This window comes from Peromyscus leucopus, chromosome 1 (genome assembly GCF_004664715.2).
Source record: "Peromyscus leucopus breed LL Stock chromosome 1, UCI_PerLeu_2.1, whole genome shotgun sequence".
NCBI lineage: Eukaryota > Metazoa > Chordata > Mammalia > Rodentia > Cricetidae > Peromyscus > Peromyscus leucopus.
In genome coordinates, this window is record NC_051063.1 from 6758511 (window position 1) to 6781528 (window position 23018).

Genomic DNA, 23018 nt, shown 5'->3' on the forward strand with positions numbered 1-23018 from the left:
ATTAATGACATAAAGATGATGTTCAAGAAATAGAATTTAGTATTCTTGTCATCACAAATACTATATTATGAATGTTATTAAAGCATTTTGTATTTGTATTTGTAAATTTCTAATTGTTTTATTTTGTTAGCACTAAAGAAATCTTAATATTAATCTTTTGTCAGTTGGCTTAAAGCAAAACAGAAACAAAATCTTCAGGTTTGATTTTCTCAAGGCAGTTATGAGGACTGGTAATTTGCACAAAGCATCTTTTTTTTTTTTTTTTTTTTTTTTTTTTTTGGTTTTTCGAGACAGGGTTTCTCTGCGTAGTTTTGCGCCGTTCCTGGAGCTCACTTGGTAGCCCAGACTGGCCTCGATCTCACAGCAATCCACCTGGCTCTGCCTCCCGAGTTCTGGGATTAAAGGCATGCGCCACCACCGCCAGGCTACACAAAGCATCTTTTAATGTTTTCCAGTCACCAGAGGGAATGAGGAGAGATATTACTGTCCCGTTAAGAATCAGGAGACATCAAAGAGGTGAAGAAGAATTAGCATGTACTTTAGATTTAGTACTAATCTAAGAAGCATGTTCCTGAAGATAACAGTTCATACATAGCTGTAGGAAATGTATTTGCAGATCACTGTGAAATACACATTTCCACTAGCAAACCACCCTTGTAAACATTTTTTTTTTTTTTTTTGCCGATTTTCAATTTTGCATTTGCATCTGCATATAAGTAAAGTGGAAGGAGTAGCGTTGAAAACAATCAAATAATATCAGTCTTAAATCACTGTCATCAGAGGTGTCAGAAAATTAGAGTATTCCAACTCTATTTTTCATCCAATATACAGTATCAAAATAAAACTCCTGGAAGTTAATTTTCCTGTTAAAGAGAAAACAAACAACATTAGTCAGTACAGTGAGTTGAAAAAGTATTGAAGATAGCAAAATCTTCTGGTAAGAATAAGAAAACAGACTGTTAGTGGAACACAGATAGCATCATGGTAATATGTTCTTACCAACTTAAATCTAACAGAGCAGAAATGAATTTGCAGTTGATTGTGAAGTACACAGAATTCTTGACTTGATCAAAACAAACAGCAGCATTCTGCCCATCAAAACTAAAATTATCAAGACTGGCAAATGTCATGCTAATCATGTTTTTTTCTAGGAGTGACATGAAAAACAAAGCAATATCTAAGCATGGCATATTGATTTTCTTTATGTGTTGGCTCTTGTTCTCTGGGTTTTGGAAATGTTCTATCCTCATTTCATAAAGCTTAGATTGCACTGTGTGCAAAATCAGCTGGAGAGCTGTAATCAAATTATTCAATCAATATAGAATGAAAAAGTGCTTCTTAACAATCTGCAAACATATACAATTGAGTTTAACAAAAGGAAGCAGCTCCAATTTTTTTTCCCAGAAAATAACAAGAGATGAGAGCTCATGTCGCTTAATTGCTTAATTTGAAATGTGCTTCTAAAATTTCTTGACTTTGATGGATTTTTGACTTTATTTTATTGGATAAATTTATAAACCAAAATGTAATAAAATTATAGAAGTCAATGATTTTGCTCTTACCCATCCCTTACAAAATATGTTAAAAAGAATCACAAATAGAGACGACTTCAAAATTTGGGCTTATTAGAATATTAATGGAGAAAGATGCTGTGAATGGAGGTGGCTAAGAGAAGACACATGGGAATATTGTCTTGGACAAAGGAGAAGAGAGAAAGCCTGGGAGTGGGTAAGAATAAAGAGAGGTAATGGGAAGGAAAAAAAAAAACAAATATTGTATTTTATGTCATATATATCTTTGATGTATTCTATATATGATATAAAGACAAAAGAGAGACTTGTAGAGTGGAATTAACCAGAGGGTGAAGGGGACACAAGGAGGTGGTGGAAAGGTAAATACAAGCACAGTACATTAATATACTTGCATGAAAATTCCTAATGAAGTCCACTATTTTGTGCACTAAGAAAATTAATTAAAAGAAGACATTTTCCTGAATTTATTCATACGTTTTAGTAGAGAAAAAGAATTGAGAATATGTTCCACCGAGCAGAATGTGCCCTGAACATTCAGGTTCATCAGCATTAAGATCACATCTCTACTAAAAGCACTATGCCCTAGAGAAAAGCCCAAGTTAAAGATAACAGCAATCGCAAATCTAATAACCACAAAATGTAGCTTTGGAGAACATTACAAATTCAAAAAATGACAGCACTATATATTTAAAAAACTCAGCATTTCAAAGGAAAATTCCTAAATTAAAATGTTAGAGCCAACAATAACCACATTACCGATTAAAGTATGTGACTATATGTTGAGAGTTGTTTCCTTATGCTGTTTTAAATGTGTAAGTAATAAAAAGAACACTAAAGAAGTTTCCCATCATGTATATAGCTATTTGTTGTTTTAAATTATTTTGGAGAAATCTGTGTAGAAAATAAATTTCTTCAGGTATGGTGGCTTGCATTTGTTATCCCGGCACATCGAGGAGAACAAGAACTTCAAGGCTAGCTTCAGCTACATAGAAAGTTGATGCTGGCCTGGGCTACATTAGGCTCTGCCTCAAAAAAAAAAAAAAAAAAGAAAAAGAGGTTTTGGGCAAAATTATTGTTATTTCTATTGTGATTATTTTGAGACAGTTACCATGTAACTCAGGCTTGCCTCAAGCTTGCCATCTTGCCTCAGTTTTTCAAGTGCTGTGGTTAAAGGCATGAAGGCATGAACCTCCACATCCTTACCTTGATTAGAATTATTTTATAGGTCTACCAATACAATACAATGAAGTTGTTTGGCTAGTAATGTGTATTTTATTAGGGAACTGTGATACATATATTTGTAATATCAATACTGATGAAGATGAGGCAAGAGCTTGAGTTCTGGACTAGATTACTCTCTCTCTCTCTCTCTCTCTCCTCTCTCTCTCTCTGTATGTCTCTTTCTCTCTTCTTTGTCCCCCCTCTAAAAATTTAAATGTGTTATTTCTAAAGACCCCCCCTTTCCCTTGTAAGTATCTCTTTTGAGCTGAATAAATGTATGATTACTACTTGCAGATTTAGCCCCTCTGCCTGCTTCCTTGCACAGGCCACATAGGCCTCCTTGTTGGTCAACAGTCATTCCCATTCATTTCTTGCACATGATCTACATTACCCTGATACCTGATTGCTTTCCTTACTTCATGTAAGTCATTGCTCAAGTGTCATCTACTCAGTGAGTTTTTCCCCATCAATGCATTTATAACTGTTTCTATTGCCAAATGTCTTAATTTCTACTCCTTGATTAACTTTTATATCTACTTCTTGCTAATAAAATATAAGCTCTGGAGTACTCAGTTTTTTTTTTTTTTTTTTCTTAAGTTGGGTCTCAAGTAAGCTAGGCTGACTTTGAGCTCACTGTGTAGGGAAGGATAAGTTTGAATTTTTGATCCTGTCTCCAGCTCCCAACTGTTGGCGTAACAGGATTACACCACCATGCCAGGTTTATACAGTGCTAGGATTAGAACCCAGAGCCTCATGGATGCTAGGCAAACACTCCTCCAACTGAGGCTACATCTTCATTCACCAGAATATTTGGCTTTAGTGTGGTTGCTTTATTTTGCGGTTTGGATATAACATCCTAAGCCCTAGAATGTATTGGTTACTCAGTAAATATCTGTTCAGTGAATAAATAGATGAATTGCTGTCCAGCCAAATCTTTGGTTGACACATTATTACTTTTCATAAGGCAAGTTTGTGTTCTAGCCTTCCCTAGGCACCATTGTGCTTAAAGGGCCTTCCCCTGAGCCACCATATTGTTTTATGCTTCCTATTTGAGGATGATATATACCTTTATATCTTTGTTTTTAAGGCAAGGAGGGTAGTACTTGTTCAGGTACCAACTTCTCTTTTTAGAATTTTTTTTTTTTTCTGCATGATGGAAGGTAACTCTGCCTTTGGAAACATGTAAGCAATATACTAGTTATTTTTAAGCAATACACTAGTTATTGCTTTTATTGCTTATTATTGTTATTATTGTTGTTGTTATTATTATTATTCTTTGCTTTGAGACAAGTTCTTAATATTGTGCCCAGACTAATCTGATACTCATGCTTCTTTTTCTTCAGCCTCCCAAGTAGCTTGGATTACAAGTGTGCACCATCATGCTATTCTAGTTATCCCCTTTGGAAGCTACAAACTTCTCTCACTCTCTATGTTGATAAGCATCAGTGTTCCAATACAGATGTCATTCTTTGCTCTTTTCTGTCACTTATGTCTTAGGTGCAGCTCGTGTATACGACCAATATCCAGGAGTCCAATGTCTACAGGTATGCTTTGGTTTCTAATAAATAATTTCAAATTTAAAAGTTATTAGGTAATTATTGTTAATAATTGCAGTAATTTGGTTTGTAAAAATTATTATTGGACTTCCTCCATATCTCTTCCCAGAGCCTTTGAACAGAGGCAAAACCCTTCTATGCTGACTTGGCAGCCTCCCAAGGTATCTTTCCTCCAGACAGCTGTCCAGGCTGGGGGCAGTGGGTTTATGTATTTTCCTTACCACCTGAAAAGGACAAAAAGTTCCAGAGTTAGCACAGATGTTTTGGCATTTCAGTTCCAGGTATCATGCAGCAGTGCTCAGAAGAGAAAACACACCTGAATAAACTTAAACAAGGGTCCAGCAATGTCAATGCCAGGATCAGGGCTACAAGAAGACAACAAGGGTCCATCACAGACAAATGAGTGCATACTTGTACTTTCTAGGTCTGCTTGAAGTTTATGTGGTGGAAGAATATCCCTTTAGTAAAAGTTACACATGGAATAGATTCACTTGCTAAATCATTTCTCCTGGTCAAAGCAGAACCAGTAGTCTAAAACAGACAAGAAACAGAAAGGCCACCTCTTTCATGTCTCTCTTTAATCATAGCTTTCATTAAAAAAAAAAAAATAGGCTCTTTTTCAAGGATTCGTGCTTGGCACGGAGTGCTCCACTGCACTATCTCGTCTCAGAATCACGGCACATAGAGCACACATGGGAGGCTAAAACAGGGAAAGGACTTGAGGTACATGAAGTCATTTAAAAACTTCCCAGTTGAGGTCACTTTCTACTGAGGTGGGAGTGAAGCTAGTTTATTAATATACATTACCTATTTGTTCCAGCTCCAGGAAGTGGTGGGTGAATACTTCTTCATTGTCTTCACCCTCCTGTTGTAGTTAAAAAACAAACAATAAGAAAACAGTGCCTGTACTCAAGAGGCCCTCAGCAAATGTGTGTTTTCTTAAGATGTCAATAGAAATACATGTGAATACTCAAATTGTAGTATGAAAACCAGTCCAAGCACCAGCCATTTTCTGGTATGTCTGGCATTGTGATCAATTATTCGATTGCGACACTATCTTATGGACAGCTCCCCGCTACAGCATTGGGTCTCTGGCCTCCTCCCCTTTCTTTGTCCTGTGCTCTGTTAGTTAGGGCCAGGTCATTTTTGTAAAGGTCTTTCATTTACTTGTTTTTCTAGATTCTTACTCTCCCCAGGCTTATACCTGATTCTGTATATATAGGTCCACATTAACAGACCACCCCTCAGTACATACACACACCAGCCAGATATCAGAGATAGCCTGACTGCAAGCATAAATCATGGACTGTTCATCAGTTAGGTGGTATAGAATCTCCCCTTTCCCTGAAATGTATAAGGGACTCTCACTTTGCCATTTGGACCTGAACTTTTCTCAGAGCCCCCACCACACTGCCTTCTGTCTGTCTATCTCTGGCATTACTACTTCCTTTAATAAATCTCATATGCAAAAAGCAGGCTATCTTGGGAACCCTCTTGATCCCCAATTCCTAACTTTTCATGCTTTAGGGATCCAACACTGGTGGTTGGATTTTTCAGGCTCCAGGACAGTTGGCTGTCATGGGCTCTGACCAATAAGAAGTGCTAGAGATACTGGCAGTTGCAGAGTAGGACAGTGCAGGGCACTTGCCCTGGTCTTGGCCCTTGACTTTGCAGTGTTTCTATCAGTAGCTGCATCTCTGTCAGCTAGTGCACTGAACAGAGGCCCTGGGCTCTGATGAGGATGATGTCATGCATTTTGTCCTTTTAGCTTAGGGGTGGTGAAGACTTGCTGCTGCTGTAGGTTTCTGGTAATCCCATATGTCTTCTGTTTTGCTTATTAGTTCTCTCACCATCTGTATAATTGATTTTCTACATTAATTCCATTTGTTTACTCAAACTTGCTTATATTTTCTGGACTGGAATACTTTGACTGGTATACCATCCATTACCAAGTCATACCTACAGTGAATATGTGTGTGGGAATATGATATAAAATCCATCCATAACTATGTGGGACTTTTATAAGTTTCCAAGGTGGCATGAACAGTGGCGTGCCAACACAGAATGCTAAACTCAGAAACTAGATTCCCACATTGGTTTCCATCATATACTCTTGTTTGCATAAATGAGCTGCACATCGCTCCCAGTAATCCTTGAAAGTGTGCTTTGTAGCAACGCTGACTGCAGCACTGGGATATTTCTAACCGCTGTACATCAATAGCAATATGGCAGTAGTTTCTAAGTACATCTATTTCCTGAGCAAAAATAGCAGTTCTGATAGTAGGGAGGAACAGTTCACAAAATATAACAATTAAACAAAGGAAAACTCAGCACAATGAAGCTCCTTTGTTGGGAAGTGTACATTCTGTACATTCTTTCAAATATGTTTGTGTTGTGATCTGTATTATTAAAGTCTTCAAATCACAAAGCAGCTTGTAGCTCATGACAAAACATTTTTCCTATGTTTAAAAGGCCAGGGACAGATCAGATGTCTCTAATGTGAAGTTTCTCTCTTTTCAAGAATATTTCCTAAAATGGGCTTCTAATTTGTGACTCTCAGCTCTTCAAGTTTGCATTTTCTGTGTAGATTAGTATTTTGCTGAGTCAGCTGATGTTAGAGACTCTTGACAATGGTCCCTTCTATTTCTATGCTATATGCATTGACTCTAGTTGAAAAGAGTGTGGGCATTTTTTTAAACATGAACAAAATTTCTCCAACTGTAAGGTGAGGAGGCTTTATGAATAAGGAGGCCCATATAAAAATCTACATTTGGAGCTGGGGAGATACCTTAGCTGGTAAAGTGCCTGTTGTGCAAGCACAAGACTAGAGCTTGAGCCCTGGAAGCTGTGGAGGGGGATTTTTCATACTGTTCTAGGCCTTGCTTCTTAAGTTTAACAACATATGCTAGAATTACTTCTCAATTTATCTAAGTCTATATGTACATTTTTTAGCAATTACATGCTATTCTGTAAAATGGATGAACCATAATTTATTTGGCTAAAACACTATTTAGTTTACTTTTTATTTGCTCAAGAACCCTGTATTGTATTGAACTTCCTTTGTTATACCTCTCTCCTGCTATGTATGTATATATGTACATATATATCCCTAATTTTTCTTTTTGTCTTTGAATTAATTTTAAGTTAGCATATGTATTTGTTACTTTTCTGCTGCTGTGATAAAATACAAGGCAACTTATGGAAGAAAGAATTCATTTGGGCTTATGGTTCTGAAGGGGATGATGGTCTCTCATGGCAGTGAGGCATGGCAGTTAGCAACAAACATGGTGGCAAGAGGAGGAAGCAGGGAGGTCACAACTCCACCACAAACACAAAGCAGAGAGAGCAAACAGGAGAGCAGGGCTATAAACTCTCAAAGCCTTTCTCCTAGTGTTGTGCTTTCTTCAGCTAGGCTGAACCTCCCAAAGTCTCTTCCAACAGCATCACCAAGTGGGGACCAAATTTAAATGTGGAATCACCCCAGCATACAGAGTTCGTGGGTGTTCTTATGGCATTATCATACCTGGCATTGTACTTTGTTCTGATCTGTTCCTCTCTCACTGCCCTTTCAAGTGTTCCTGTCTCCTCTCTGGCTATTTCATTTCCTCTCCCCAAATAGTCCTAGTTTATATTTTCATGTTTGTGTTCAGTTTTTCTGTAGGATGTAGATTTAAAAGTGAAGTTGCTGAACTAAAGGGTACTTACATTTGAAATGTTGATAGATTCTGTCTTGAAGAGGGTTTTAGGAATCTGTAAAATACCTATGGCTCTGTGTGTGTGTGTGTGTGTAAATGTGTATAATCTTGATTAACAATGCATATTGTCAAGTTTTTAAAATTGTGATTAATAGGTAAAAATTCATTTCTCCCTTAAATTGTTTGCTTAAAGATTGATGGGATCAAGCATATTTTTGTATGTCAACGTGAAACATAACTCTCACTTCAAAGGAGATATGAGATAGTTTACTCTGAAGCCAAATATAAGTGACCATGGCCTGTGAGCACAGATTTGTTCATGTTACAACATGATAAAACTTCGATCAAGTTTTCATAGTACCAAAACTAGGAAAGTCATTAATCAAGAAATGCTCAAACACATTAGCAGAAACATTACGGAGGTGGGTTGAAACCTCTGTTATAGGCCTTAGTACTAATCTGATGGTATTCTTACTCTTAATGATTGGTGGAAACTAAGATTTTGTTTAGTTAAAGCATTCCACAAGGTTTTATCTGTTAGTCACAGGATATTATGTGAGCAAGAAATGACTATTTATGGACCTAAATATAGCCCTAAACAAATTTCAATTAGGCTCTGGACCTGCAACATTCCAACTTCTGTACAATCATTGAAGTCCAAGTCAATTAACCAGCCTTGCAGATTTAGTTGAAGTCACAATTACCTTTTGGGAACTTCCGTTCATGTCTATAATAATAAACATGTATGTTTATCATTCTTAAACCTGATTTTAAGCTCATGTTTCACTGGTTTGCTTTTTTAATTTATAGAAGTTTTATAAACATTTTGAATATGATTTAACTGTAATACTTTTGCAAAATAGACTATTAATATATTTTCTTTTTTTGTTTTGTTCCAGAGGATTTTAAAGAAACCTTTTCTTTATTTTTAAATTAATTTTTTATGTATATGGATATTTTGATGCAGTTATGTATTTGTAGCATTTATATTCCTGATGTACATGGAGGTCGGAAGAGGGTGTTTGAGCCCTTGAAACTGGAGTTAAGGGAGTTGTAAGCTGCCATGTGGGTTCTGGGAACCAAACTCAGGTCCTCTGCAAGAGTAGTGTGTGCCCTTGACCTCTGAGCTATCTCTCTAGTTCCCATCATTTTAATTTTATTCCCTTGGTTAAAATGCCTTATAGGCTCTAAGTTTTAAAATCATCCATTTCCTTCTAGTATTTTAATGTTTTAATTTTTTTTTATATTCAGTTCCACTCACTTGTTCATATTTGATGTGTTGAGGGCTATAAGTTTATTTTGTTCTACACAGATTTGGATTCATTGACTCATTAAATATATTGCTGATTCTTTGAAATGCCTCATGAAACATACTGGATCTTTACAGGTGCAGGGGCCTGCTTCTGTGTTTTATAGTCTGCTCCTTTGATCAGTTCATTCTGTTACTGTTGCACACATTTAATTATTGTCATTTGCAGTGTTGCATGATAACTACTTGCTCCCAATTACTTTTATTTTATAAAATGTTACCTCTATTGGGACAAACTTTTTGTTCTGAAATTGGTTTTTGTTTTTGTTATTTTTGAGATAGTGTCTATGTATCTTTGGCTGGATTGGAATGCACACAGATCAGCCTGCCTGTGCCTCACAGTTGCAAGGATTATAGATGTGTGTCACCATGTCCAGCCTTTTTTAAACCTTGTTAAGTTTTTTCATAGGTGTTCCAGCCCCTACATTTTAATGTAATCTTATTGATAGCTCAAATAATTCTTCTGGGATTTTTATGAAATTTTATTGAATTTGATGTGGGAAAGTGACACATAGTATACATCTCCATTTATGTGGGTCTTCTCTTTGATTTATTGTACATATTCAATGTTTGCAACACAATATATAGGATACATATAAATAGTGAATGTTTACTTTAGTGAAGTGTGGCAATGTCATGATAAAAATATCTGTTATATTCTAAGAGATTGGAACTTTTCCTGGACTTTACAGCCAGAGTTAATAGTACATTTTAAGGTCCCTTAAGACTTAAGACTACTATCCTGCTATATACTCAGCCTGTTTGTTTAACATACTTTTAAGAGAACAATGAAACAAACAAACTTACTAGACTTGAGTAGTGTGTGTGTGCTATGATAATCATTTGCTAAAAACAGAACAAAGGCCAATAACAGCCTTATAAAATGAATATCCACATAAATGTTGAGTGAAACATGGGTATTGCTTGATAGCATTGGTTTGTTTATTATTTGGGTCAGTTGGTGTCATTTTGAATTAGTGTCTTAATCCCTTATAAAACTCTGTTAGAGATTTTGTAAAGTATCCCTCATTTTTTACTCATGTGGCACTTTCTGTCCCATTCAAGAAATACACAGCAGAAACACTTCATTAGAAATGATGGAAGACACAAGGAGAGCAAAGTAGAGAATTCAAATGTAGGCTTACTCTTGGTCAAATGACAACAGTGAGACGTGTTTTATTGATTTTGGCTCTTAATGCCACACTGATGAGTTATTGGTGACTCTGAGGTTATTATTAATGTGCTTAAGCTGATGTAATGAAGCAAATGAACAAATTTTTAAATTTAGTAGTAATCTCAGATATGCACATTTTTGTTACCTATAACCCCCAACTTGTACATTAGATCTCTAGACATATATCTGCTACTTTGGGTCCTCTGGCCTATATTTCATTTCTTGTCTACTTTCTCACTCCTAGGAACCATTGTTTTATATTTCTATATATTTAATCTTTTTACATTCTACATATAAGTACAATGATGCAATGTTTTACTTTATTTCATTTTGTACAATGCTTTTTAGGCTTATCCATGTTGAATCAAATATCAAGATCTCTTTCTTCTCTAAGATTGAATTATATTCCAGTATCTATGCCATCTATCACAGTTTAACTTCCTAATTCATTCCTTCATCAATCTACAGACACTTTGATTATTTCCATATCTTGGCTATGTAAATGACACTATAAGGAACATAGGATCACAGACTTCTTTACAGTGTGTTGGTTTCATTTCCTTTACAGAAGAGGGACTGGTGGGTCATATAGTAGTTCTACTTTTCATTTTTTTTAGAAGTCTTCACAGTGTTTCTCATGGTGACTACACCGATGTGCAGAGCACTGGCAGTTTACATTGCTTTCATTTCTTTACACTTTTGCCAGAACTTGCCTCATGCTATGATGGGTATAAAGTGGTATTTCATTGTAATATTGGTTTGCATTTTTCTGGTAATTAATGAGGTTGAGCACCTTTTTGTATACCTGGTGGCTGTTAGTCATTTTTAGAGGAATGCTTACTCAAGTCCCTTGGTTACCTTTGAAACTTTTTATTGTGTATGACTTTAAAAATAATTAAAAATTTTTCTATTAAAATGGCTTTAAAGCTCTGTTCTAATGTTGCTTGGACTCTAGTAATTGAGACATGTCCAGCACTTTTCTTCATATACTTGGGAACAAATAGGTTATTTACTTATTTATTTAGAATAGCAGCTGTTTTTAAAATACTCCCTGTCTCTGGTTTTTAGATTCATATCAAATAGGTGAATAGGTAAAATTGTGTCCTCTAATACTTTATGTGTGACTTAATATTTATTTGAGTTTTCATGTGTTAGTATAATTTTTTTCCTTCTGTCTACAGTGAGGTACAAGAGCCAAAGGAATCAGTACCACCCCCTAAAACTTCAGCAGCTGCTCAGCTGGATGAACTCATGGCCCACCTGAGTGAAATGCAGGCCAAGGTGGGTGCAGTATGGATGATAAAGTCTCTGGGTTCCAGAGAGGCACCAAGTTAGCATAATAGTAGTCAGTCCTTCATCCCTGCTTGGGAATTCTAAGGTGGTATTCATTTTCCTAGATTACATTTATTTTAGTGGAGAAACTCATTTGGACATGAAAGATAACATGGTATAGGCCTTGATCTGGAGGAGGTTTGGTATTCTTGGTACAGCCAGTGATAAAACTCTGCAATGTTTTTAGAATAAAAGGATGGTGATTTTTCAAAATGAGTGGAGCAAACCCCAGGGATTTCGACAGGTTAAGCAGATTTTAATAGAGAAGTTGTGATGGGATTTAGGATGGACACTGAAGAATAGGAGAAGTATGGACACATAATGATAAGAGTTGTAGACAGTCTTGATGGTAAAGACTGCACTAAAGGCATGACGATGCAGAAGGTTTATTAAAAACACGTACCTGAGCAGGATAAAGAGGCCAGTGGGCAGGCTGAGACACAGAGCAAGGGAGGCCAAAGTAGGAAGGATGAGTTCTGAGACCATGCCATGATAAACTTTGCTCTTTTTTTTTTTTTTTTTTTGTAGAGTGAAAATAGCAAACTCATGGTTTCTGGCAGAGAGCAAAATCCAGATCAGGAGTCTTAAGCATTTATCAAGGACATATACTTAGAATTTCTTATACAGAGAATTCAACCTTTTAAAATATGGTTGGAAGTTAAGATGCATACTCATGAAATCAGTATGAATGTTTAAGGCAGACTGTTAAAATTTGTATGATAGAGGAGGGCAGGGGCCATATCAGCATGAGATTTCCAATATCCCACATAGTGCCTATCACACAGTGAGTAAGTAAACACATAGTTGTTGGAGGGACAGATGAAGAAATGTCACAGACAAGGTTCTCTGATCACTAACACTCTATAAAGAGCTAACATCAACACTAAAGTTGAGTGAATTAACTTGTGCTTCATAGTTGATGATGCTAGAAAAACAATCATATTAGGAAATTTATGCTGTGTTTTCTTGTTAAAGTATGTCTTGGTATATTTAAATTTTAACTTAAAGTGTGTGTTTTAAAACTAAACATTACATATACATTGCACAAAATCAAAAGTACAAATATGTTTACAGTAAATCATTTCCATATCATTTGTCTTGGATTGTCCCATTTTGCCCCCTGCAGGTCATCAGAATATACTGCATTTGACATATGTGTCCAGAAGTGTTTTGGAATATGCAAGCAAAGAGATGTAGATGTAGAGAATATATTGTTATTTTTTTACTTAGTTATTTTTCAAATATAAAATTAATAACAATTTTGGTACCTCCGGACATTAATCCTTTGAATAGATACCTCTTAAATACTAACTTCCATTATATAGAGGGGAGGAAAGAAATCTGTTTGAGGAGCAATTTTTTGAAGGGAAATGAGCATAATGAGTAGTAAAATAGTGTGAGGTTATTATAGGCAGTGAAGACTCAATAACCAGAGGCCTGAAGGCAAATATTAGCAGAACCATTCAGGAGAACGTTGGGAGCCAGCCTGCTTCAACAAGAAGGCTTTTTTATTGTGAAATAGAAAATAAGATTGGAAGACAAACTGAGGATAGTGGATGTGAAACTGTGAATATTCATTTGGTGATTAAAAATTAAGGGGTAGGCAGTGGAGAGCCACTGTATCTGTATGATGAGATAAACATGTACGTAGATGCTCATGAAGAAAAGGACATGAAATGATAAAGGAAAAAAAGTAGGCTCTGTGTGTGTGTGTGTGAGTGTGTGTGTGTGTGTGTGTGTGTGTAAAACTGACGAGTGATTTATAATAATTTTGGATCTATCTTCGAATCAATGCAACCACACTACTTTTTCTCCTAACACTGGCTTTGAACGTTACACAAATCATTACAAAGTATTGTACATCTGCTCCCTCATTCTCAGATTTGCCTCCCTTCAGTCTCACTTATCACTTTAGGATACAAATCCAACTTTTGCCATAAAGGACCTAGGTGACCTTTTGCTTTTCTCCTCACACTTCTGTATGTTAAGTCTTAGTACTTTTGTTCTGACCCTGTTGATCTTGTAACTTTTCTTCCAGTGTGCCAAATGGTTTCATTTGGGCCTTCTTTCTCTTAGGAATGACCATCTCACTAATATCAGTATATCTGGGTCTTTACGTACATATACTCACATATCACTTCCTCAGAGGTACTTTCTCCTAAATCAGTTCATATTCACCATACCACCCTCCATCACAACTATCTCCTATATAACGTACAACTTTTCTTTATCTGACATGCAGCATATGTTGATTACCTGCCAGTCACAGAATGAAAATTCTAAGAGGCTAGAAACTTGGTATGCTTATATACTGCTTCATAACAAGTTCCTGGATACTGACTGTGACGAATTAGGTGCTTGGCAATTAATAAATGAATGAAAAGGAGAGATGACTAATTTTCACCTAGGGTCACTGTAAGAGCTACAAAGAGTATAATCTTCATCTACTCGATTTTTTTCTTTTTTGGCAAACAGAAGGTTTACAAATAAATGACAAATGATCAGATTTCATTTTGCTCAAGAATTTTAAAATGAAGTGGAAATAAAAGTGTTTTTATTGGTGTCTCCAATTGCGTGAAGGAAGGTTAGGGGAAGACAACAAGATCAGCCATCAGAGGTGAAGGGATGAGTTGTACGGCAAATGTCAAAAAGAATAAAGGTGCACACAGGCTGATTCCTATTCATGGTTCTTTCCTTGTCCAAGGTTCCAGTGACCGCAGATGCCAGCAAGAAACACTTACCAGACAAGCAGGACCACAAGGCATCATTGGACTCAATGCTTGGGGGTTTGGAACAGGAACTGCAAGATCTTGGGATTGCCACGGTTCCTAAGGGCCACTGTGCTTCCTGCCAGAAGCCAATTGCTGGGAAGGTGGGGTGATCCAGGATGTTGGTACAATCGGTCTATGTCTGTGGGTATTCAAGAATAGCTCTCTCTCTTTATATTCTAAGATATTTTAGTAATTGTTAAAAACCACCAACTGCTTATATTATTCTGGACCCTGAGCTAAGTGCTCTGTAAGTATTTCTGCATTTAATAGTTGAATCAACTTTTTTTTTTTTTGAGATAGGGTTTCTCTGTGTAGTTTTGGTGCCTGTCCTGGATTTTACTCTGTAGATCAGGCTCAAACTCACAGAGATCCACCTGGCTCTGCCTCCTGAGTGTTGGGATTAAAGGTGTGTTCCACCACTGCCCAGCTTAAACTTTTTAAGGAGGTTTTATTTTCATGTCTTTTGCAAAAACAAGGAAGTCAAGAGCTCAGAGACATTGGCTGCTTAGACCTAGGTCTAGTAAGAAAGAAGCAAAGGGAACATTTGAGTCCAGGATGGTCTAGCTTCTGAGTTTGAATTCCTAATCATTTTTATTCACTGCAATTACTGAGATGACCTTTCTCACTGCTCGCTCTCTTCAGACATTTCTGGACTTAAATTTATTCACTCCAATGTCAGCTAAATGTAACCTTAAAAAGAGATACTGAGACTTGCTCTGAATCATTATCACCAAATCCACACAGTACAGGGCTTTCCAATTTGACTCTGGAAGGTTGAGAAGCAAGGTGCTCAGAGCTGAGGAGTAAAATCTGCTTGGCTTCTTTATTAGTCAATATGGCATATCACTTTTACTATCCTTTAAGAAATGGTCACAGATGACCTTAGTGTAACCTAGGTCTGGGCCTTGCTAGTGTATAACTCAGGAGGTGTTGTCTACATGGAATGCAGCATACAGAGTGGGGTCTAGAGGTGCATTCTGCTGCACTGCCATGTCAGGCTCTGTGATATCCCCAGGTGATCCATGCTATGGGGCAATCTTGGCACCCAGAGCACTTTGTCTGCACTCACTGCAAGGAGGAGATTGGCTCCAGTCCCTTCTTTGAGCGGAGTGGCTTGGCCTACTGTTCCAAGGACTACCACCATCTGTTTTCTCCACGCTGTGCCTACTGTGCTTCTCCCATCATGGATGTGAGTAACTCCCTACCCCTGCCAGCTTCCATGTAGTGTCTGACTACTCATTAGGAACACTGGACATGTTTTACAACTCTGTAGCCTCCTAATACCTCTGCATGTGTCCTGTTTCCAGAAAGTGCTGACAGCAATGAACCAGACGTGGCACCCAGAGCACTTCTTCTGCTCTCACTGTGGAGAGGTGTTTGGTGCAGAAGGTAAGAGGAGAGGCTACAGCTAACCCCAGGGTGAGAGATGGGAAGGCCTGCAGCACTGTTCCTTGGGGACTGCTTTCTGCCGAGTTTCTGTTCTCAGCACTGCCACTTACAAGCCAATTTCATGCCTAGATGTCATCTCTCCACCTTTCCCTAACATTACCACTTTAGTTTAAAAGTGATTTTTTTTAAATCAAAGAAGTGAAAATTCATCATTTAAAAACAGATTGTGCCCTCAGGAGATGGTTGGTAGGTGAAGCCCTTGCTGTGCAAAATTAAGAAGACCGGAATGAATCCCTAGAATCTGCTTAAAAGCTAGGCCTGGTAGTGCAAGTCTGTGACAGTAGTGTTCCCACCAGAGATGTGAGGTAGAGACAGGAGAATCTTAGAAGCTCACAGACCAGCTAGCCTAATGTACATAGTGCAAACAAAAGAGACTGTCTCCAACATGGAAAGAAAGGACTGCCACCAGAGGTGTTCATGACTTCTATACACGAATCATGGCATATGCTCGCTTGTTCTCACACAAACATGCAAACATACAATTACCCCCTCCCCCCAAACACACACACAATGTGTCCCTATTACTTAAAGGTATGAACCATTTTCCCCCCCTTGAAATTAAAATTTGAGTTGCTTTCCTCTAGCTTAGTTTTCACTATAATTGCCACTAATTTACCTGATAGAGCCATGAAATTCTTATCAGAACAGTCAGCTGCATCTTGTAAGAAGTCTGCTCCATTTTATTTTATTGGTGATCTGGCAAGAGAGGCCAACCCTCCTGCTCCAACCTGAAATGCTTTCTTCCTGCTAAGTAGCAGTCATTCTGGTCCTTCTCCCTAAGTTAGAGTCTGCTGTTACTACCTTTCTCTTCAGATCCTCTGCTTCCTGGACCCCATTTCTTCTTCCTTTGATTGTGTTTTGATAACTTCATACATGTATAATGTGCATCCTGATTACTATAACTTTCTTCTCTAATGTCCTATATACCTCATTTTACCTCCTCCCTCCTCCTGACATGTAGTACCCTTTCCACACTGATGACTTTTTGTTGTTGATGATATTTTTGTTTGTTTGTTTGTTTGTTTGATTGTTGAGGCCCACTGAGCTTAACCAGGTGGGAAAGCTTTGATGGCTGAGAAGCTGTTAACTTGCCAGTTTTTCTTAATTCACCTCCCCCCCTCGCTCCCAGTGGATTTATTGATTTATTTCTTAGGTATGCTAGAGCACCCACTCTACTAAATAGTTTCAAATAGTCCCTGTGTTTTGTGACAGGGTGGGGCATCAGATCTTCCAGTGGCTTTTCAGACTTTGAGTCAGTCCTGTCTAAAGTTGAGGGGTACTTTGCATTCAGTTGCTGGGAGATCTCATGCTGAAGACCCCAATAGTGAAAGTGGCTATCCCTTTCAGCCTTAGTTCTGTCAAGTTAGAGGCCACTCCTGTAATTTACATTATAAAAAATAAAACAGAACAAACAAACAAAAACAACCATCAAAAACCCTTACTGATATTGCATAGTGGCATCTCCTTCCCTTTTCTCCTTTTCTTTGTGATTCTTTTATAATTTAGATAATTTCTTACATGTTTCTATTCTGCCCTTGATTTGCCTCAATATAGAATTCTATAGGAATTATATTAATATATAGTGGGAACTGTTTGTACTCATAATTCTTTTTTTTTTTGGTTTTTTGAGACAGGGTTTCTCTGTAGTTTTGGTGCCTTTCCTGGATCTCGCTCTGTAGACCAGGCTGGCCTCCAACTCACAAAGATCCACCTGGCTCTGCCTTCCCAGTGCTGGGACTAAAGGCATGTGCCACCACTGCCCATGCACTCGTAATTCTTAGAACTGCATTCAGCTTCTATAATTGAGAGGTTTTCATTAAGAGTCTATTTTCATGTTTTATACTACCCAAATTTTTATTGCATTTTTATTTTGTCTGTGAATGTGAGAATACCATGATGTACATGTGTAACAAGAATCTTAAAAGGTCTTATTAAATAAAAAACTCAGGAGCCAGGTATTGGGGTGAGTTCTGAAAGATCAGAGAGACAGAACAAACCACAGCCAACCTCACCTCTCCAACTCCTCAGCTGATCTTGTTTCCTCAAACTGGAAGCCTCTGAGTCCTCATCCAAATGGATCTCAGCTGAACTGCTACTAAAAGCCTCTAGTTCCTGGTCCTCACACCTTATACCTTTCTGCTTTCTGCCATCACTTCCTGGGATTAAAGGCATGTATCACCATGCCTGGCTGTTTCCAGTATGGCTTTGAACTCACAGAGATCGGGATAGATCTCTTCCTCCCAAGTGATAGGATTAAAGGTGTGTGTGCCATTTTCTGGCCTCTATGTCTCTCTAGTGGCTATTCTGTCTTCTGACCCCAGATAAGTGTATTAGAGTGCACAATATATTGGGGACATAACATCACCACATACATGTGGTGGTCAGAAGACATCAAGTGCAAGTCAGTTCTCCCCTTCTGCCACATGGGTCCCAGTGATTGAACATAGGTCTTCAGGTATGGCAGCAAGTTCCTTTACCCACAGAACTATCTATCATCCCTGTTTTCTCTTTTCTATGTGACCCATTTTATTAGTTTGCAAGGATTTATTTTTCTGAATTGTCCTGGCATCTAACCCGCTTTTTATTGTTCATTTTGTTTTTGGATCAGCAGAGTGTCTTGTAGCTCCAGCTAGCTTCAGGTTTACTATGTAGGTGATGATGACTTCCTACATCACCTCCCAGGTTCACACATTCATGTGGATGCTGGAGGGAAACCTTAGGTTTTATTCCTCAGCTGCCATAATGTGTGTGTGTGTGTGTGTGTGTGTGTGTGTGTGTGTGTGTGTGTGTGTGAGAGAGAGAGAGAGAGAGAGAGAGAGAGAGAGAGAGAGAGAGAGAGAGAGAGAGAGAGAGAGAAGGCTTGAAGCTTGCCAAGTTCAATTGGCTGTCTGTCTAGTGAGCCCCAAGATACCAACTGTCTGTCTCCCCAGTTCTAGATTACAAATGTGTGTCACTATGCCTGGTATACTTATTTGTTTGTTTGCTTGCCTATTTGTTGGGTTCTTTCTGGGGACGTAACTCAATTCCTTGTCTTGTGTTTACAAGGCAAGCACCTTATTGACTGAGACATCTGCCCTAAAGTAAAACTAGAAGGTTGAAGGGATGGAATTTGAACTCATTTGGTCTCATTTCTGTAAGTTCCACACACACCTTTGCTAACATATTCTAACTGCTTTTTGACTGAGACTAAACTCTCCTGTTGCTAGATCTTACTTTCTCAGTACTAATTTGTACTTTACTGGGCAATAGAGACAGATACAGTAGCACTGACATAATGTACTAACAAAGTAATTTGTAGTGATTTGCCTGTGCATTGGAGCTTGTTCAATGCACTTAATAAATCATTGGGTCTTTCATGTCTACATTGCACTTTAGTTAAGCAACACTTAATAACAGCTAAGCCATGAAACCTCCTGGGAAATTAAATTCATCTGCATTCTTCTTCAATTCAGAGAATCCCTCTTTAAGGCTCAAGTTTCTAAATGCATTGGTCCTTACCATTTCTCCTAGGGGACTATGTCCTCAGTGTTACCCATCTTTCTTTTTAAGTGTTCATTATCCTAGCCATGCAGGTCCTCTTTAATTTCCCCTGTGGCTAAGAGTCACAATGGAGTAGGAACACTCTTCCTCTCTCTGCAGTAACTTTTAATTGTCAGTGTCTCTCATTCATTCTCTTGAAGTAATTGGCCCCGGAGAGAGCCTTTGGGACAGTAATGCTGAAACTTTCCCAATTTATTGGGTTACTAAGTATGGGAACATTATAGCAAGTTTGGTGGATTGCTTGGATTCCCCTCCCGAGACTCACCCAAGTTGAAGTGGAGGCTGTTACTCCCCTGCTGTCTCACTCTGGAGACCAACTGCTCTTCAGATTCCTAAATGGGGTTCATACCTAGGTTAGGTGGTGTGTCTTGCAGCTTTCTTAAGAAATACCAACTTACATCACTTGGGGGCATGTTAAAAATGCAAAATCTTCAGTACCATTCTAGAAACAGTGAATGAAAAACCCTGGTTGGGGGGGCAGGTGGAGGAGGTGGGCAGGGAGGACTAGCAATCTACATTTTAACAAATTCTCAGGTGAATGAAGCATGCTGAAGTTAAAAAAAATACTGTTTTACACAAAAGCAAGAAAGATGCCCATAGGTATTTTTTTTTTCCTTAAGTAGTAGGGGTTTGACATTCACTTTCTCTTAAACAGACACTAGACATCTTTTGAATGGGTCAGAAAAGAAAAAGAGAAAAGTAAAGCAAGCTTTCTGAGTCTGTGGGGTTCAAAGGAATAACACAGGGCAGGTGTACTTTGGATTCTCAGACCCATAGGCTTTATAATTTTGCAAACTAACCAATTTTTTAAGAGAAGGCGTAATTGAGTGAAGCAAGCTATATCCAACAGTGGCAAGAACTAAAGGCAAGAAGAGCAGCTGTGTGATTTGGGTCATAGCCCTGACATCCTATTACAGTTTTGTGATCTGGCTACTATGATTTCTAGAATGTTTCTTGAACAGGCAGCTAGAGCAATCCACTAAGTACATTTTGTTGCATACCACCAGGCTGGTGAGGCACAGAGTGGGTTTTCATGTTTACACAGTTTTGATTAGGAGATTCGCACTTAGTTGATCTACCAGTTCCCATGGAGAGGTCAAATTTAGGATGCATTTAAGATAGGGGTGGAATGTGAATTTTATCTCTTCTCCTGACTAGTTTGCTATGGATAACTTATCAAAGATAATTACTATTTAATGTTATTTTATTTTAAAATATTTTAAACATTGGGGGGATAATGGTAGCAAGACCAATGGTATCTAGTTTCTTTCAGAGCTAATGTTCAGTGACGGAAGGTAGACTATAAGATGACTTAAGTGCTATAAGACTTAAGATGAAGTAAGTGCTAGAAAGACAACGAAGACAGGTAAATTGACAAAGAAGGACTGGCTTGATTCCTCTGAGAAGATGGCCATTTGAGCTGACTCACAGTTGTATCAATGTCAGAAGCAGAACTTCAGGCCAAGGGAACACTTTGTATCAAGGTGTTAAGGAGAAATAGCCCTTAATACTTAGACTGTGATCCAGATTCAGTGCTGAAAGACACCTGCATTATCTCCTTTTTGAGCATGGGGATACTAAAGTTGGGGGAGGTTACAATAATGAACTTATGGTCTGCTTCTAATGTAGCTTTAAAGGACTCAAAGACTACAACTATGAATCTTTGATTTTATTTTTTTCAGGCTTTCATGAGAAGGACAAGAAGCCATATTGCCGAAAAGATTTCTTAGCCATGTTCTCACCTAAGTGTGGTGGCTGTAACCGCCCAGTGTTGGAAAACTACTTTTCAGCCATGAACACTGTGTGGCACCCAGAGTGCTTTGTGTGTGGGGTTTGTATGCTCAATTACCTTCGATTTTAGGGAAAATTAAAGAGTATTCTTCTCTGAGAGGACTAGTTGCTACTTAGTGAGATAGTTTCTAGTCCAAGATGAGGAATCTATGTTAGTTTTATTACTTTTTTTAAAAAGAAGAGTAGCACACAGCTCCTGTTGTGGGCATTTGCTGGTCTGTTTTGCAAATGTGTAAATGTAGCCTTTGTTTGTCAAGGACCTGAGATAAGTCTTACAACTGGCAGGTAACTGGCAGGAGTTTTGAAGATGAAAAGTTTACTTGGTGGCATTATTTCTTGACATGCATTTCCTTTGTCTGTCTTCACTCCATCCTCAGGACTGCTTCTGCAGCTTTTCTTCTGGCTCCTTCTTTGAACTGGATGGCCGTCCATTCTGTGAACTCCATTACCATCACCGCCGAGGGACCCTCTGCCATGGCTGTGGGCAGCCCATCACTGGCCGCTGCATCAGTGCCATGGGGCACAAGTTTCATCCTGAGCACTTTGTGTGTGCTTTCTGTCTGACACAGCTGTCGAAAGGTGTCTTCAGAGAGCAGAACAACAAGACCTACTGTCAACTCTGCTTCAATAAGCTCTTTTCACTGTAGTCCCCTTTGATCCACATCTACTTCTGAGACCAGGGCAGGGAGGAGCACAGTTTCTTTCCCTGACCTTCACTCGGTGGGCTAATAGAGTACAAGAAATGAGCAAATAAGGGAATTTCTAGATGTTACTAGACTTACAAACTTATTTTTGAAGCTACTTCTTATTTTTTAATTATGTATTTGCATTTAGATTTAGATCATGCTATCAGGACCCTCTGAAGGTATATTTCTCATGTGCACAATTCATTCCAGCACTGGTTTTCTTTTTCTCACATTTTACCTCTGCTGATGCCCCATTTAGATCTTTAGTTGTGTGCCCCATAGTCTGACTCTTCCTTTCTCTTAGGAGTCATGACACTACTCTTAAGCCCTTAGTGCCTTTCCTCAATGCATTTTGCTAGTTTAAGAGGAAGTATATTTTAACTGACATCTGTGATGAATAAAGCAGCTTGTGGTTTTGGTGACTCATTGTCATATTCATGTGATAGATAAACTTTTTGCTTCCCATATTATAGAATACCAGATACTATTTGTATCTAAATTTGTATCCCTTCTCTTTTTTCCTTGTATACAGCAGATATACCCCTTTTTAATCAGAAGAAACTAAAAGAGGAGACCTATTGTTTATAACACATCTTTTTAGTTTGGGCCTTTAGCCATTTTATTTTTGAGACGTAAATCTTTGAATCATTACAAGGTAACAAGGCTTTTAGAATTTGTTTTCACTTTTTCTAAAAATATCTGATTGTCCATTAAATACCTTACAAATGCATTTCAAAAATGAAAAATGAGAATGTGTCTCCTTCAAACTCAAAACTGCCTCATGAAGACAAATGTCTGTGCATAGCTTCTCCAAGGAAAGATGTTACAAAAGATTAAGTGATGTCCTTTAGTTTGGGCAGGAAAGCCACGCCACAAACAATTAGCAATTGTTCTTTCAAAGTACTTTAGGCTAATTTATAGAAAACTTTACAAATTATTGAAGAATCTGACTTTCTTAGATC

The 23018-nt window shown here is 38.0% G+C and overlaps 1 protein-coding gene across 3 annotated transcripts in view; it reads left to right on the forward strand.

Moving 5' to 3' along the window:
- Lpxn (leupaxin) overlaps positions 1-22803 on the forward strand; it is a 31209-nt gene extending 8406 nt beyond the window's left edge. For 2 of the 3 annotated variants that reach the window (XM_028884197.2, XM_028884196.2), the window contains exons 3-9: positions 4251-4297; positions 11669-11768; positions 14524-14691; positions 15606-15779; positions 15898-15979; positions 21262-21410; positions 21748-22803. In XM_028884197.2, coding sequence (XP_028740030.1) covers positions 4251-4297; positions 11669-11768; positions 14524-14691; positions 15606-15779; positions 15898-15979; positions 21262-21410; positions 21748-22017 — 990 coding nt within the window. In that variant the 3' untranslated portion in view covers positions 22018-22803. The remainder of the gene's footprint in view (positions 1-4250; positions 4298-11668; positions 11769-14523; positions 14692-15605; positions 15780-15897; positions 15980-21261; positions 21411-21747) is intronic. The other variant, XM_037205099.1, reaches the window with a different exon arrangement.
- The last annotated feature ends 215 nt before the right edge of the window (positions 22804-23018 follow it).